The 13,334-nt window shown below is 39.5% G+C and overlaps 1 protein-coding gene across 1 annotated transcript in view; it reads right to left on the minus strand.

Annotated features, from left to right (window-relative positions):
• LOC120719884 (sucrase-isomaltase, intestinal-like) overlaps positions 1 to 13,334 on the minus strand; it is a 58,895-nt gene that overhangs the window by 20,361 nt on the left and 25,200 nt on the right. Inside the window, exons 18-27 of the mRNA XM_040009443.1 lie at positions 12,143 to 12,227; positions 7,296 to 7,352; positions 5,208 to 5,332; positions 4,929 to 5,017; positions 4,602 to 4,651; positions 4,072 to 4,254; positions 2,595 to 2,729; positions 1,944 to 2,150; positions 1,690 to 1,844; positions 853 to 1,021 (exon numbers count right to left, since the gene is read on the minus strand). Of these exons, the coding sequence (XP_039865377.1) occupies positions 853 to 1,021; positions 1,690 to 1,844; positions 1,944 to 2,150; positions 2,595 to 2,729; positions 4,072 to 4,254; positions 4,602 to 4,651; positions 4,929 to 5,017; positions 5,208 to 5,332; positions 7,296 to 7,352; positions 12,143 to 12,227 (1,255 nt within the window). The remainder of the gene's footprint in view (positions 1 to 852; positions 1,022 to 1,689; positions 1,845 to 1,943; positions 2,151 to 2,594; positions 2,730 to 4,071; positions 4,255 to 4,601; positions 4,652 to 4,928; positions 5,018 to 5,207; positions 5,333 to 7,295; positions 7,353 to 12,142; positions 12,228 to 13,334) is intronic.

Genomic DNA, 13,334 nt, shown 5'->3' on the forward strand with positions numbered 1-13,334 from the left:
AACCATGGACACTCTTCAAAATAAAGCAACATTTGGGTTAACCAGTTTTTCAGGTGCCTTACAAAACCTTTCCTTCAAATGCTCTGGATTTCTACATGCTTAATGACTGAAGATGCCCTCTCCACAGTATATTTTAGCTCTGATATACCAAGGATTCAGCTATTATTTTTTAAGTGTTTCATTATCCATCTTTAAATTATTTGGCCTCCTCCCCAACTTTAATTTTCTTCCTCTCCAAGAAGCCCCATAACAGTTATCTGAACCCTGTGGTGTAATCTTAAAAGCTCAGCAATTACCCTTGATAATGGTGATGTGAACTATATCCTATCTGACCTTGAAATTGTGATGACAAATGGTCATGTCAATGGAAACACAAATATCATTAATAAGAAAAAGAGAGAACTTTACGTAGTCTAGAAAGTGGTTTACTCTTCACAATTTCTACAAGTCATATAACCTCCTAGGACCTGGCATCCACATATGTGGACATCACATTTTGGGTTATTTAGACCAAAATACTCAATTTTGCTCTACAAGGGCCTGATATCCACTTACGAGGACATTATACTGCTACTGTTCAATCAAAATTTTGAACGAATATCCTCATATGTGGCTCTTATTTTTTTAAAAACAAAAATAAGGTAAAAAAAAATCTGGTAATTCTTTGTTTTTACATTCATCGCTCCCTAATGTGCCCAAATATCAAAGAGAAATTAAAAATGCATGCCGTGGAAGAGTTGGGGTCTTAGGAGGTAAAAGATACTCACTGCATAACTTTTACATATGTCATAGCAAGCATAAAAATGGTTTCAATGAAACAAACATTACGTGTTTATGGTACAGTATACTTACACCAGGAGGCTGGTCCTTGGAGAACATACCCCAGGTATGATAGTTTAGATCGTGCTTATAAGTTTTATGCTCCGTTTCCCCAAAACCATAAACATACTGAGATGGCAGTTTAGTTGTCACTTGGATGAACATGTCTGAGAAGGTAAAACCTGGCACAGATGAATCCCAACTAGGAGAAAAGACAGGGAATTAAACCAATGACAGACGAGAGAAAGAAAAGAGAAGGCGTGTGGTGGTTGTGGTAAGGAGTAGTCAAAGGTAGTAATTCACATTATGTTTAAATAAATAGGCATAAAGACCCATGGGGAACTGCAGGCACCCCTTCAACATAAATTTTAATTAGTAAAATTTCAGCTGACGGTTCCAAAAAAAACATTGGAGGTTTAACTACAAAATAATGTCACCCTTGCTTTGAGATATTCTTTGAATAGACTCCAAACCTGTGCTGCTTCATGTGACATCATCATGAATGCTGAACAAGCGGAAACAACTTCAGGCACTGATGGACTGAGAAACTTTCCTGAGCATATCTCATGTGACTGCGTAACTGCACCAGAGGGTTTGACTCAGCATTGTTACTTTAATCTTTTAGGATAAAAGAGTTTCTAGTTGAAATAGTTGAAATGGAAATTTTAACCTATTTTTGACTTTATTACTTGGTGGGATAATTTAGTATTATTTAAGAAAAACTGAGAATATCGATCTATCTATCTATGCTTTATCTATTTATGCTTTATTTAACAAATAAATACAAGTGTTGAAAACACATTTTAACACATGAAAAAAAAAATCCATTAAAGAAAAGCCTCAACATACCTAAAACTTTTGGATACTCACATTATAGTCCCGGTGCTATTCCTAATAATCTGGATGCCGAATGGGTAATGGACAATAGCGACCCTGTAAAGCCTATTGCTCTCTTCAGTCTCAGGAGTTGCAGGAACCGACAACTCCACTGGTACCTCATAGCGATCATCATTTGGGTCATAGATCTGCATGTGGAGGAATTGTTATTGCATCAATTTGTGCACATCAATCATGAATCAATTATTGCCCCACTACGTGAACAAAACAAAAAAATAGGCACACACCTTGAATTGCAGCATGTCACTGCTGTGATATTTAATGTCAACACGGAGTGTGTCAATATCACGGGACTGTGGACGGCCACTGCTCCTGTACTTTGTGTTCCGAATGATATCAATTGTCATCCCCTCATTACTTTCCCTTAATGATGTGACATTGTAACCATAGTCTTCTGGATAGATGCAATTTGGGGCACCTTCAATGGCAATTGGCTATGTAGGGAAAAAAGAAAACATAACGGAGCACTATGAAATAAAGTTTCAAGACTGACACCATCAAATCACCAAAAGGCTATATTTAAGTGTCAATTGTTAGGAAGGCAACAAATCAAATGTTCAAACTGAGATATTGTCATTGCATTTCTAATTTGTGCTAACTTTGAATTTGATGCCAGCAACAGGTTTCAAAGAAGCTGGGTAAGTGTAAGTGTTTGGGCACTGATGATGCTCATTTACTGCAGTTTTGAAAGCAAAATGTTTATCCAAATATGCTTGAGTTGGATTTCTGCTGGTCTGCATAGTAGTATTTGCCATATAATGAAAGCATTTGCACTTTTCATCATTTACCTTTAACACAGAATTCCAACTATTTGGCAGAAAAATAAAATGATATGTGTATGTTAGCCTACGACATGAGAAATTCAGTAGGCTACTTACATCCCAGATACAGCCTCTGGCCTCGCACTTAGCCTGATCTGCATTGTCCTCTGGATGACAGTTAATACGTAGTACTTTCCACTCTACCACATAGGTCTCCCCCAAGATCAAGTCAAGGTTCTGCAGGGTCAGCACCTGTGGATTGGATAAATTTTAAGGAAGGAAAGTGTTTGTGCAGGGATTACAGAAGCCATTGAGAACAAAGCCCAGATCTGCCTGGCAATGTGACTGTGTCATCTTTATGACACATCGGGATGTGGACAGCATCACCGCTGCTAGCATTGCTAAGGTTAGCCAAAGTGTCCACACTTTTTTTTTTTCTATTTTTCGTCTATTATGTCTATTTTTTTCTCTTCTTTACATCACTAACAAGTTAGTCACCAAGAACATCCCTAACATACAGTAAGAATGAATTGTTTAAAAATCAAATAAAGTAATCAAATAAAACACATTTTAGCTTCCAGGCTGACTTGTTTAATATTGATTTTTATTTTAGTGTGTATGAAACTAATGATCTTTAGCAGCTGTGAGCTATGTTCATTGGTCAGACTAGGCAAAAGGAGACTGATGAACATGACAAACCAGAATTTAGGTTTAACAGCACAGATGCCTTTAACCCGCAGGAAATTATTACAACTCAGTGTCTTGTGATAAATGTAAGGTTGTGCCCGTGACCAAGGAGACCTCAAGGATTTAAACAAACACTGCCACAGCCACATATACTTGATAGTGTATGTACATGCAGTTACTTACACACACACACACACACACACACACACACACACACACACACACACACACACACACACACACACACAAAATCTAAAAAGTACTGCTTAAAGAGTCTCTCGACACTTTACAGACTCTTGCCTTTTGCTCCTAACCCTGGGCACTTATTGTAGAATCATTGCTCTTAGTTGTTCATTTTCACTCTTTTTTTCTCTTTCTCATAATGACATGCCCCCACACACTCTCACAGATGTTTTTTTTTTTTATGATTTTCACCCAATGTAAATTGATAACATTTGTTACACTTAGAGGCTAACCTTGAAGTGAACAATAATGGTTTCATTCCTGGTCAAACTGAAACAAATGACAGAAGTGTGGCTGCTGTAGAAGTCGTCCATTCTGCATCAGTCATGCAATACTAGAGTCTGTGCTTTCTTATTATTATATTAATTCATTGATTGATAATATTGATATTGATTGTTTCCATTAACTAGTCACTAAATATATCTGTCATATATGTTGCTTTTTTGTGGATATTAGATTAAAGATTTTCTTTTTATTATTCCTATATTTGATTTTTTTTTACTCAGAAAATGGTTTCTGCTGCTGCAGATAACCTATAGTCTGACAAAATCTACATTCACGTGTGTTATAAATAAAGACTGTGTGACAAACACAAACAAGACAAAAACAATAAAGGTTGCTTCTTTTTTTGCATAATTATGTCTAGAAACATGCTTGAATTTACCTTCTTGGCTCCATCGTAGTCTATATTGTTGTTATCTAATATTGTAGTAGTGTTTGTAGCATCAACATGAGTCACAGAGACGGATGCGGGAACAGTAGGTACCCCAAGGATAATAATGTTGTCAAACTTAAGGTTGTTTGGGTCATTGTAACCATTGTTGGTCACCTGCATCGTCAGTGTTCCCTACAAGACAGCAGACTATGATTATGACACAGTCACATAATTTGACCTTCTAAAAATGATCCCAGATTTGCAAATTGCAAACACACAATAAGTTTAGTGCCATCCACCCCAGAGTAATGTAATGTAACGTCATGTATACATTAAACATCCAATTTAGTCCTCAGTGCAGTTTAAAGCATAAAAAAAGTTTGATCCAGCAATACTTTAGCATCCCAACATTGGTCAACCATGAGTGGTAAAGTCAAAATTCTTGGGTGGTTTTGAACTTTGGACTTAAGCTCAGATTGAAAGAAATATGTTGGCTCAATTTGAAAGAAAGGATGTATGAACTTGTGAGGGAAAGTTACCTGGGTAACAGTGAACTTGTAGTGGATGTAGTTGCTATTCTTAACTGTGTCTGTAAAGAGAAGCACACGCAGAGCTTTATCTTTGTCACAGCACTTGAACACAAATGATGCATAGTTACACAGCAAAGTGTAACAGCTTCAGCTTGTTGATACGTATGAGCTAACTGAAAGTGATTTAAGAGTCACAGTGGCTAATATCCTTTCTTTGTACTCAAAAAGATAAGAACTTTCATTTGATGAAAAAAAAATGTATCCAGAATCCAGTCAGTGGTAATAGCATTACACAACATACTAGCAAACAGACAAAAAAAAGAAAGGAGACAATACCTCGGGAATCACCGTCATCCCAAAATAGCTCTCCAGCTGCGCTGTCATGGTCATCAAGAGCAATGATCAAACCCATGGGATTATGCCGACTAGTTAAATATACATAAACACACATAAAATTACAAATAGCGTTCACATGAATAAAACAAATGCACCAAATGTAAGAATACAACGTTTGCCATTATGTACATGTTTGTGATAATCTGTGTGTGTGTGTGTGTGTGTGTGTGTGTGTGTGTGTGTGTGTGTGTGTGTGTGTGTGTGTGTGTGTGTGTGTACCTGTATGTTGTGGTGACATTAGGCTTCTGTGTTGGGAGGATTGCTCCACCCCTGATGTGTAATCCAAGCTTCTCTGCTGGTAGGTACATTTCAACATGCCTTTTGCGGTCTGCCACTTGTTCCATCTGATCAGAAGGATAGCAGAATAAAATATTAATTTAACTGAATTCCCTCTTGTGGGCAAAAGAATCTATGCGATGCAGACTGTTTTTCCTTTTTATTGAAAAAATATAATTATTTTTATACCATACATATGTAGGGTATGTAATTTTAATTGCTTTTTACTTCATCGTATTTAATCAGAGTTCACCGATCTTTTAAACCAGTTAGTCATCATCAGTAATTGTTAATCAAACTCTAGTCTCATACTATAAGCAGAGCGGGGGTGGGGGGTACTCACAAATGAGTATGTAAACACATGCAACAATTATGAAGTGACCACCCTGTAATTTATAAAAGACATCTGATTTGGAAACAAACGAACACTGGGCCTTTTGTGAGGGTGTTCTCCTGTCTCACCCTTGACAACAGGCTTTATGAAATCTGGATGTTAAACTGGCTTTCAAAATATTATAATGATAAACTTCACATTTCTCTCTGTCTCTCTCTTTTTAAACGTGTCCCTCCATTCATCTCTGGTCCAGTTAGAGCTCAGCTGTTTGATCCCCTGAGGACTAAATCCTCAGAGCAGCCTAAAACTATTTAACAAAAAAAATCCCAATCTCTTCCTTTTCTCCTTTTTACTTACTTCCTTCACCGTGTCCTGTTTTCTCTCTTGTGATGCTCTAATTCTTTTTTTTTTTATCCCGTTTCCTCCATTCCCACTGAGCTCTATGTGAGGGTGTGTCCGGGTGTGCATGTGTCTGTTTCTGTGTGTGCGTGTGTGTCATTTTATGCAGTACAATATGGGCGTGTGTGTGGGCTAGAGTTAGTGGAGCATCTATAAGCAATTTCAGATCTTATCTCCCCCTCACTGTCTGCCTTAAGGAGGTCTTCTCTAGCCCTCTCTTCTCTTCCTCCTCTTAGTCTTGCAATCTTCCTCTTTTCTGCATACTGTAATTTTCATTTCTGTTGCCTCTTTCTCATCCTCTCTATTGTTTATGCTTTCCTCTGTCTCTGTGTAATTGCGCTACCCATCCTTTCCCCTTTCTTTTCATTCAACTCCCATCCCATCTGTTTTGTTCTCATCCGAGTGTTTCTCCAGTATTTCTTTGCTCTGTAACTTGTTTTTCATGGTCATTTTCACTACATCATTGCTCCCCCACCCTTCTATCCTCCTACCCAGATAATCACAGGGGACCAACCAGGACAAGGGGCCGGCAGTAAGACAGGCAATCTAATCGTTCATCTGATCAGTGGGCGCTTTACATCGCCACTGTGACGGCTAAATAAGGTCCCAAAGGAACTTAACACCTCTTTTATCTCTCTGTCAGGGAGATAGCCTCTCTCTTTTCTTCCTTGTCCCCTCTCTCGCTCTTTGTCCTCATTCCTACTCTGTCTTATCACTTTAGTCTCTCAGTCTCAAACAACAACTTGAGGCATCAACTTTCATGTGACAGGTTGTGTTTTACATGTTTTTGTGACAAATGTAAGCCTCCCCCCAATCTATCTGATTTATTTTGATTACAAGGCTTATTATGTTAATTCAGCTCAATGAGATTTTTAAGGAAGCTGTTTTTGATTGAGAGTTTATTATATTGAAGATATTTTATTATTTTGCTTCCCTAAATGAGATTTAAAAACTGCCTATACTGTGATGTCTGAAGTTAAAACCCAGCTTTCCTGCATTGTGGGTTATACACAGTTTTATGACCATCAAACCATAAAAAGAGTGCAATTTATGAATGTGCACTTAACTTGGACAACCTCCAGTAAGCCTCTGGTAGTTACCTTTGCTATTAAGTAAAGTGAACATTTCAGCAAGAATTTAAAGAATTGTGGTTTCTACAAGTGTGTAAATTAATGTATACAACTCCATTAAAGGCAGTAGTTGTGCTACTTTACAAATACAGTTACAGACCCATACATCTAACAGATAGTTGTGCTACTTTAGAGGAAACATTTCCAATGAGGAAAAAATATCCTTACCGTCTCGTAGTCGTACCACCGAGCATCAGGTAGATATGCCGACACCTTATCCACACCCTACAAAAAACACAAGAACACAACACTTGCATGACTATCTATTTGCATATATCTCCAGAGAAAGTGCCTCGAAGAAAGTGAGGATAGCCCTTTCTGCTATATATAACTGCCACTTAATTGTAAAAATGAAGATAAAATGTCCCCATCAAAGAAAAATTCTTAAATTGCCTATCATCCAATACAAAGTTTCCACACAGGCCTTGTGACATTTCAGTCTACAATACTATGATGTAAGAGACGATGGGAAAGACGGCATCAAGCAACAACTGATAGGTGACAGCCTTTGATGGCTTAAGGTGGTGGACAGACGGGGGCAATCAATAGACGAGCACCAAGCCTTTGATAGCATTGTCACTTCACTGTTCTTTGTGACAGTGCAGAACAGAGGGAGAGAGAGAGAGAGACATTCACAGGGGGCACAGCTAAAGAAAGCGCAAACTACAGGTCCTTCTCAAAAAAATTCTATATTGTGAAATACAGTGTGACAACTGCACAGGCCAAGGCCTGTCACGGGCACTGATGGCAAAAGCATCTCCCTTCCAATTACTCTCTCACCTCCTCTCTCTCTCTCTCTGTCTCTCTCACGCTGTCCTTTTTGTGGACTGTTAAGGTCTGTCATTAGGAACATGAAATAGGGGATTCAGGAGGACAAGAAGAATAGTGGCGAGGCATATTTAAACAATGACAAATAACACCAAATTATTAAATTTGAGAAGTAAAAGAAAAAAAACAGGACATAGTAAAAGAAGAAAGACTAAAATATGATCAAATATATAAAAATAATGGCCTGCTAACCAAATTAAATGACTTAACACCCCCTTAAGGGCCACAGATTCACACTTTGACGTAAATCACCAGTCACAACTGCTGCACAGCCTGTGGGATGACAGCCTGGGGAAATGGATGCTCCCCCTATACCTCGTTTTCTGGTGTCGGATTTGCTCGCGGCTCCTATCACTCACACCACTGACTAACGGGAAGGGACTGCAGGACTTAGCATGGCTGCTAACTGCGTTTGATAGGGAAACAGCACGAAGCCTGTATCCTTATTTGGAGCACTGAATCTCAGTTAGCTATAAGGTAAGATTTGATCAGGTGAGCCAAAGATTCATACTGGCAGAATGATCAGATGGCAGCTGAATTAAATGAGAGCGGCAGAGAGAGAGAGAGAGAAAGAGAGGGAGAGTATGAGACACAGAGTGAAAGAGAAGTGGGATGAAATGAAATGGGATCACAAGGGTGAGTAGACAGCAGCTGATTAAGAGAATGCAGATGAGACGAGGGAGCCAACGTTTGATGAAAGGATGAGCTGAAAAGAAAAAGGGAGAAACGGGCATGAGAGTAGAAGTATGGATGAAGACCAGAGGGGATGACAGAGATAGAGTGCAGGAGATCTCTTCAGTTTATCACAGAGATCAAGGTTAAAGCATTGATTGATCTGCAGGATGGAGAAAGCATCATTAGAGAAATGGATAGGCAAGTAGACAAAGGATTAAATAAAGAACAGATAGAGTATAGTAGAGAATAGTTAAAAAGGTGAGTGTAGAATATCAAGGGTTGTTAAAGATCATCCTTTGACCCTTGATGATATCTCTTTATATTGCCCTTCAGAGCATGACACAGCCGTCACATATAGTGAGCATACTCTTGCCACCCGAATCCTTTTGAAATTGCATACAAGAGGACAAAAACACTTCGACGACACTGCAATATAACCCTTCTTAAGCTGATTAATCACATGAAAACAATTTTCATGGTAAAAGAAAATTTACTGTTTTTGTCTAAACAGACAGAAACAGGGGCATCCATTAGGGCGCTGGGCTCTGTACCTGAACATTATTTGCATGGCACCCTTTTCCAAAATGGTGAAACGAGAATTTAGACCCTTTTGTAAAAGTCATAACCTTACATAAATGATAGTACAAAAGTTTTAATGTCCATGTACCGGTATGCATAAATAACTATGCAGACTGGTCAGGATCATACACTATATTGCCAAATGTTTTCACTTACACATCCAAATGACTGAATTCAGGTGCTCCAATCCCCTCCATGGCCACAAGTGGCCACCTATGCATGCTGACTAACTCTACAAATATTTGTGAAAGGATGGGTTGCTCTAAGAAGCTCAGTAAATTCCAGCGTACTGTGAAGGGATGCCACCTGTAAAGCAAGTCCTGTAGTGAAATTTCACTAACTATGAAATATTACACAGTCAACTGTTAATGGATTTAAAACAAAGTGGAACCAAATGGGAACTACAGCAATTCAACCATGAAGCAGTAGGCCATGTAGAATCACAGATGCTGAGGTGCACAGTGTGCAGAGGTCACCAACTTTCTGTAGAGTAAATCGCTACCGACCTCCAGACTTCATGTGGCCTTCAGATTATCTAAAGCAGCGGTCCCCAACCCCCGGGCCTCGGACCGGTACCGGGCCGTGAGTCGTTTGGTACCGGGCCGCGAGAGTTGAGGCTCAGGTGTGAAATGTATGGTTTTCAGGGTTTTTATCGGTTTTTTTCAGCGTTATTTTGTTAATTGTTTTTATCTTTAACTCGGTCTTCGTGGGTCTTTTCACGGTGTATGAATAATCTTTTTTTCGGTACCGGTACTAGTTTTATTTTGTTGTATTTTTCCGCGACACCTTAAAGGCCGGTCCGTGAAAATATTGTCGGGCATAAACCGGTCCGTGGCGCAAAAAAGGTTGGGGACCGCTGCTCTAAAGAACAGTGGAATGGATTTCCATGGCTGAGCAGCTACAGCCAAGCCTTATATCACCAAGCGCCATGCAACATATCAGATGTTGTGGTGTAAAGCATGCTGCCACTGGACTAGGGCGCATTGAGAAGTGTTCTTTGGAGTAATGAGTCACACTTCTGAGTCTGGATTTGGTGGTTGTCAGAGACCAATACTTGTCTAACTGCATTGTGCCAACATGATTGCTCACCATTGCACAAAGCAAGGTCCATAAAGACATAGATGAGCAGGTTTGGTGTTGAAGATCTTGACTGGTCTCCACAGAGTCCTGACCTCAACCTAATAGGATGAATTAGAGCACAGACTGTGAACCAGGCCTCCAACATCAGTGTCTGACCTCCCAAATGCTCTCCTGGAATAATGGTAAGCTCTCAAACCTTATGGAAAGCCCCCCCAGAAGAGTTGAAGCTGTTATAGCTGCAAAGGGTGGGCCGACATTATATTAAACCCTATGGATTAAGATGCGACGTCACTCAAATACATATACATATGAAGCCAGATAAGCAAATACGTTTGGGTATAGAGCAGTGGTCCCCAACCCCCGGGCCTCGGACCGGTACCGGTCCATGAGTCGTTTGGTACCGGGCTCACAGTTGAGGCTCAGGTGTGAAATGTATAGTTTTCAGGGTTTTTATCGGTTTTCAGCGTTATTTTGTTGTTGTTTTTATCGTTTACTTGATTTTCCTTGGTCTTTTCACGCATGTTATGAATAAATTTTCTTTTTTTCGGTACCGGTACTAGTTTTATTTTGTTGTATTTTTCCGCGACACCTTAAAGGCCGGTCCGTGAAAATATTGTCGGGCATAAACCGGTCCGTGGCGCAAAAAAGGTTGGGGACCGCTGGTATAGAGTGTACGTTTAAACGCATGACCTCTATAGGTCAGACTCTGGAAGATGACCCTATTTACCCAAAGTAACCCTGCAGTTCTTCCCAATGCCACCTACAGACAAAGACAACATTGTAAAGCAAATGTTTAATCCAACTCCTGAATAACTTTACCTACTGTAAATTTATTCAAGGGCATGTCTTCACCATCACAAGCAAGGTCATATTTTCCCCTCCTTGGAGGACTTCTAAACATTTCTCTCTGTTCAATTATCAGGGCACTTTGATGGAAAGCACATTGCTTTTAAAGAGAAGGGAAATGAGCAGTGAGTCATAATTGATGCCCCAACACACCCACTGATAATGGATGTCTTTTTATCCTATCCTGTTTCCAACTGCACAACAGCAGTTGAATTGTGTCTCTGGCTGTGAAGGCATCCCAAATAGGTGCATTTGTCTTGGTTCACAAAAATAACATCCTGCACAGTTGCCTCATGCTTCTTCCTTTCCTTTCCCTATACTCTGTAAGACGTAAACTCTAAAGCATCACAAAGCCCCCCCCACACACACAGTTCTTGTATTAGAAACTTTTTTCACAATTACACTGATTGAAGTTACTTCATCCTCAGCCCGACAATGAATCCAATTCGCTTTCCACTATTCTGTAATTCACGAGAGGCCGCACTAAATTGCTTATTATTCAGGCCACTTTGACATGACCGCAATCACTGCATATGCACACATACATATGTGCCTACAGGCACACACATTTACATATGCAGGCAGCTGCACGCATGCACACACACACACACACACACACACACCAAACCCCAAGCGCACAGACACACACACACTGAAACAAACACAAGAGTACACACTCTATCTACACTTCTAATCTGCTCGTAATGAGGTCAGTGCTCTCATTAGAGCTCAGAGAAAAGAGGGAGGATATGGAAGAGAGAAGAAAGAGGGATGAGAGTAGGGGAGGGCAACAAAGAAAATCCCATGTCATGTTTTCCCAGTGGAGGTCACGCTGTGTGCGTGTGTGTGACTGTGTGAGTGAGTAGCTGTTCAGCTGCAAGACATGTTTCTCCATTTTCTATGTACATTTCTTTAAGTAATGTGTATGATGTCATTTTGACCAAAGTATCTTCATATGTATATGTATTCTGTTTCTGATATGTCTCTCTCTCTGTGTTTTAACTTACTGGATCCAATACAGGTGTGATGAGCAGGTATTTTCCCCAGAGGAACTGGCGATCTACTGTCCAGGTTTCGCTGTCAGAATAGAACCTTGGGCAAGGAAGAATATATATTAAATTAGGCATCTTTGTCATTATGCTGTGTCCAGCCAAAATGTAATTGTAAAAATGTAATGTAAGACCGTACATTTTATTTTCCAGTTTATGTTTTAGAAAAGCTTTAGGATGTCTATGCTTTGTTACAATTCTAAACTTTATATTAACATTAAATTAATGTTCACCCTTTGATTTTTCTAATTTATTAGTTCATGTCTTACTAGATCACATTTTCCATGTTTTACCCTGGCTGGCTCATTTAAGCTGTGTGGCTACTAATCTCCAGTCCGTTTCTTCCTGTTGAACTCTACAAGTAGCTCGTAGAGTCATGCATATACTTTACAACTTGTCACTTGGATGCCATTATGTTTTGTTAATGCCCTTGGTGTTTTTTTGAATGGTGAAAGGGATGAACAGTTGTACTGCAACACGGTCCTTGTGCTTCTCGCTATCTGTTTATCATGTGGTTTGCTGGTTGTTTGATTGCCAAAACATTTAATTTTTCTTGTGCTTTTAAAAATAAAACCACTCAAACAGGAGTGTATTCACTCGATTTGGAATTGCTGTCTTGCCAAGGTCTTAGTTTCTGTTGGCATGTTGTCCTTTCATTCATTGCCAGTGACATCACTTTTTAGTTTATAGGCCAGGGTTGCCAGGTTTCAGCTACTAGCTTTCAGGCACTTGGAACAGAGCTTTTCACTATGTAAAATTGCTCATTTTCTTTCTTTAGGAAAAAAAGGAAATCAAGGAATTTTTGTTTTTGCCTGCCTTGACAGTTGTTTATACTGTCTATTTCCGTCTTGGTGGGAGTATTTGTGGACAGAGTTACGGTATAGTAGCATCAGGTTGTTTGGATAACCAGGGAGTTATCCAAACAACATGATGCTAGTCTTCTCTTTGCTCCTAGATAACACCTTCAGAGGTACTGTGACATCACCTATGACCTTGCAGATGATAATGTCACACTCTTCTGTGGCATCAGAATGATGGTAGTGACCAAGACAAATGCCCTATTATTGAATAAATTACTTTGCTTGTATGCAACTAGCACAGTGCCCACTGTCACAGGAATCACAAGGACATCAACAAATATGGATGTCAC

The sequence above is a fragment of the Simochromis diagramma genome, unplaced genomic scaffold (assembly GCF_900408965.1).
Source record: "Simochromis diagramma unplaced genomic scaffold, fSimDia1.1 OVJJ01000344.1, whole genome shotgun sequence".
In the NCBI taxonomy this organism is placed as follows: Eukaryota; Metazoa; Chordata; class Actinopteri; order Cichliformes; family Cichlidae; genus Simochromis; species Simochromis diagramma.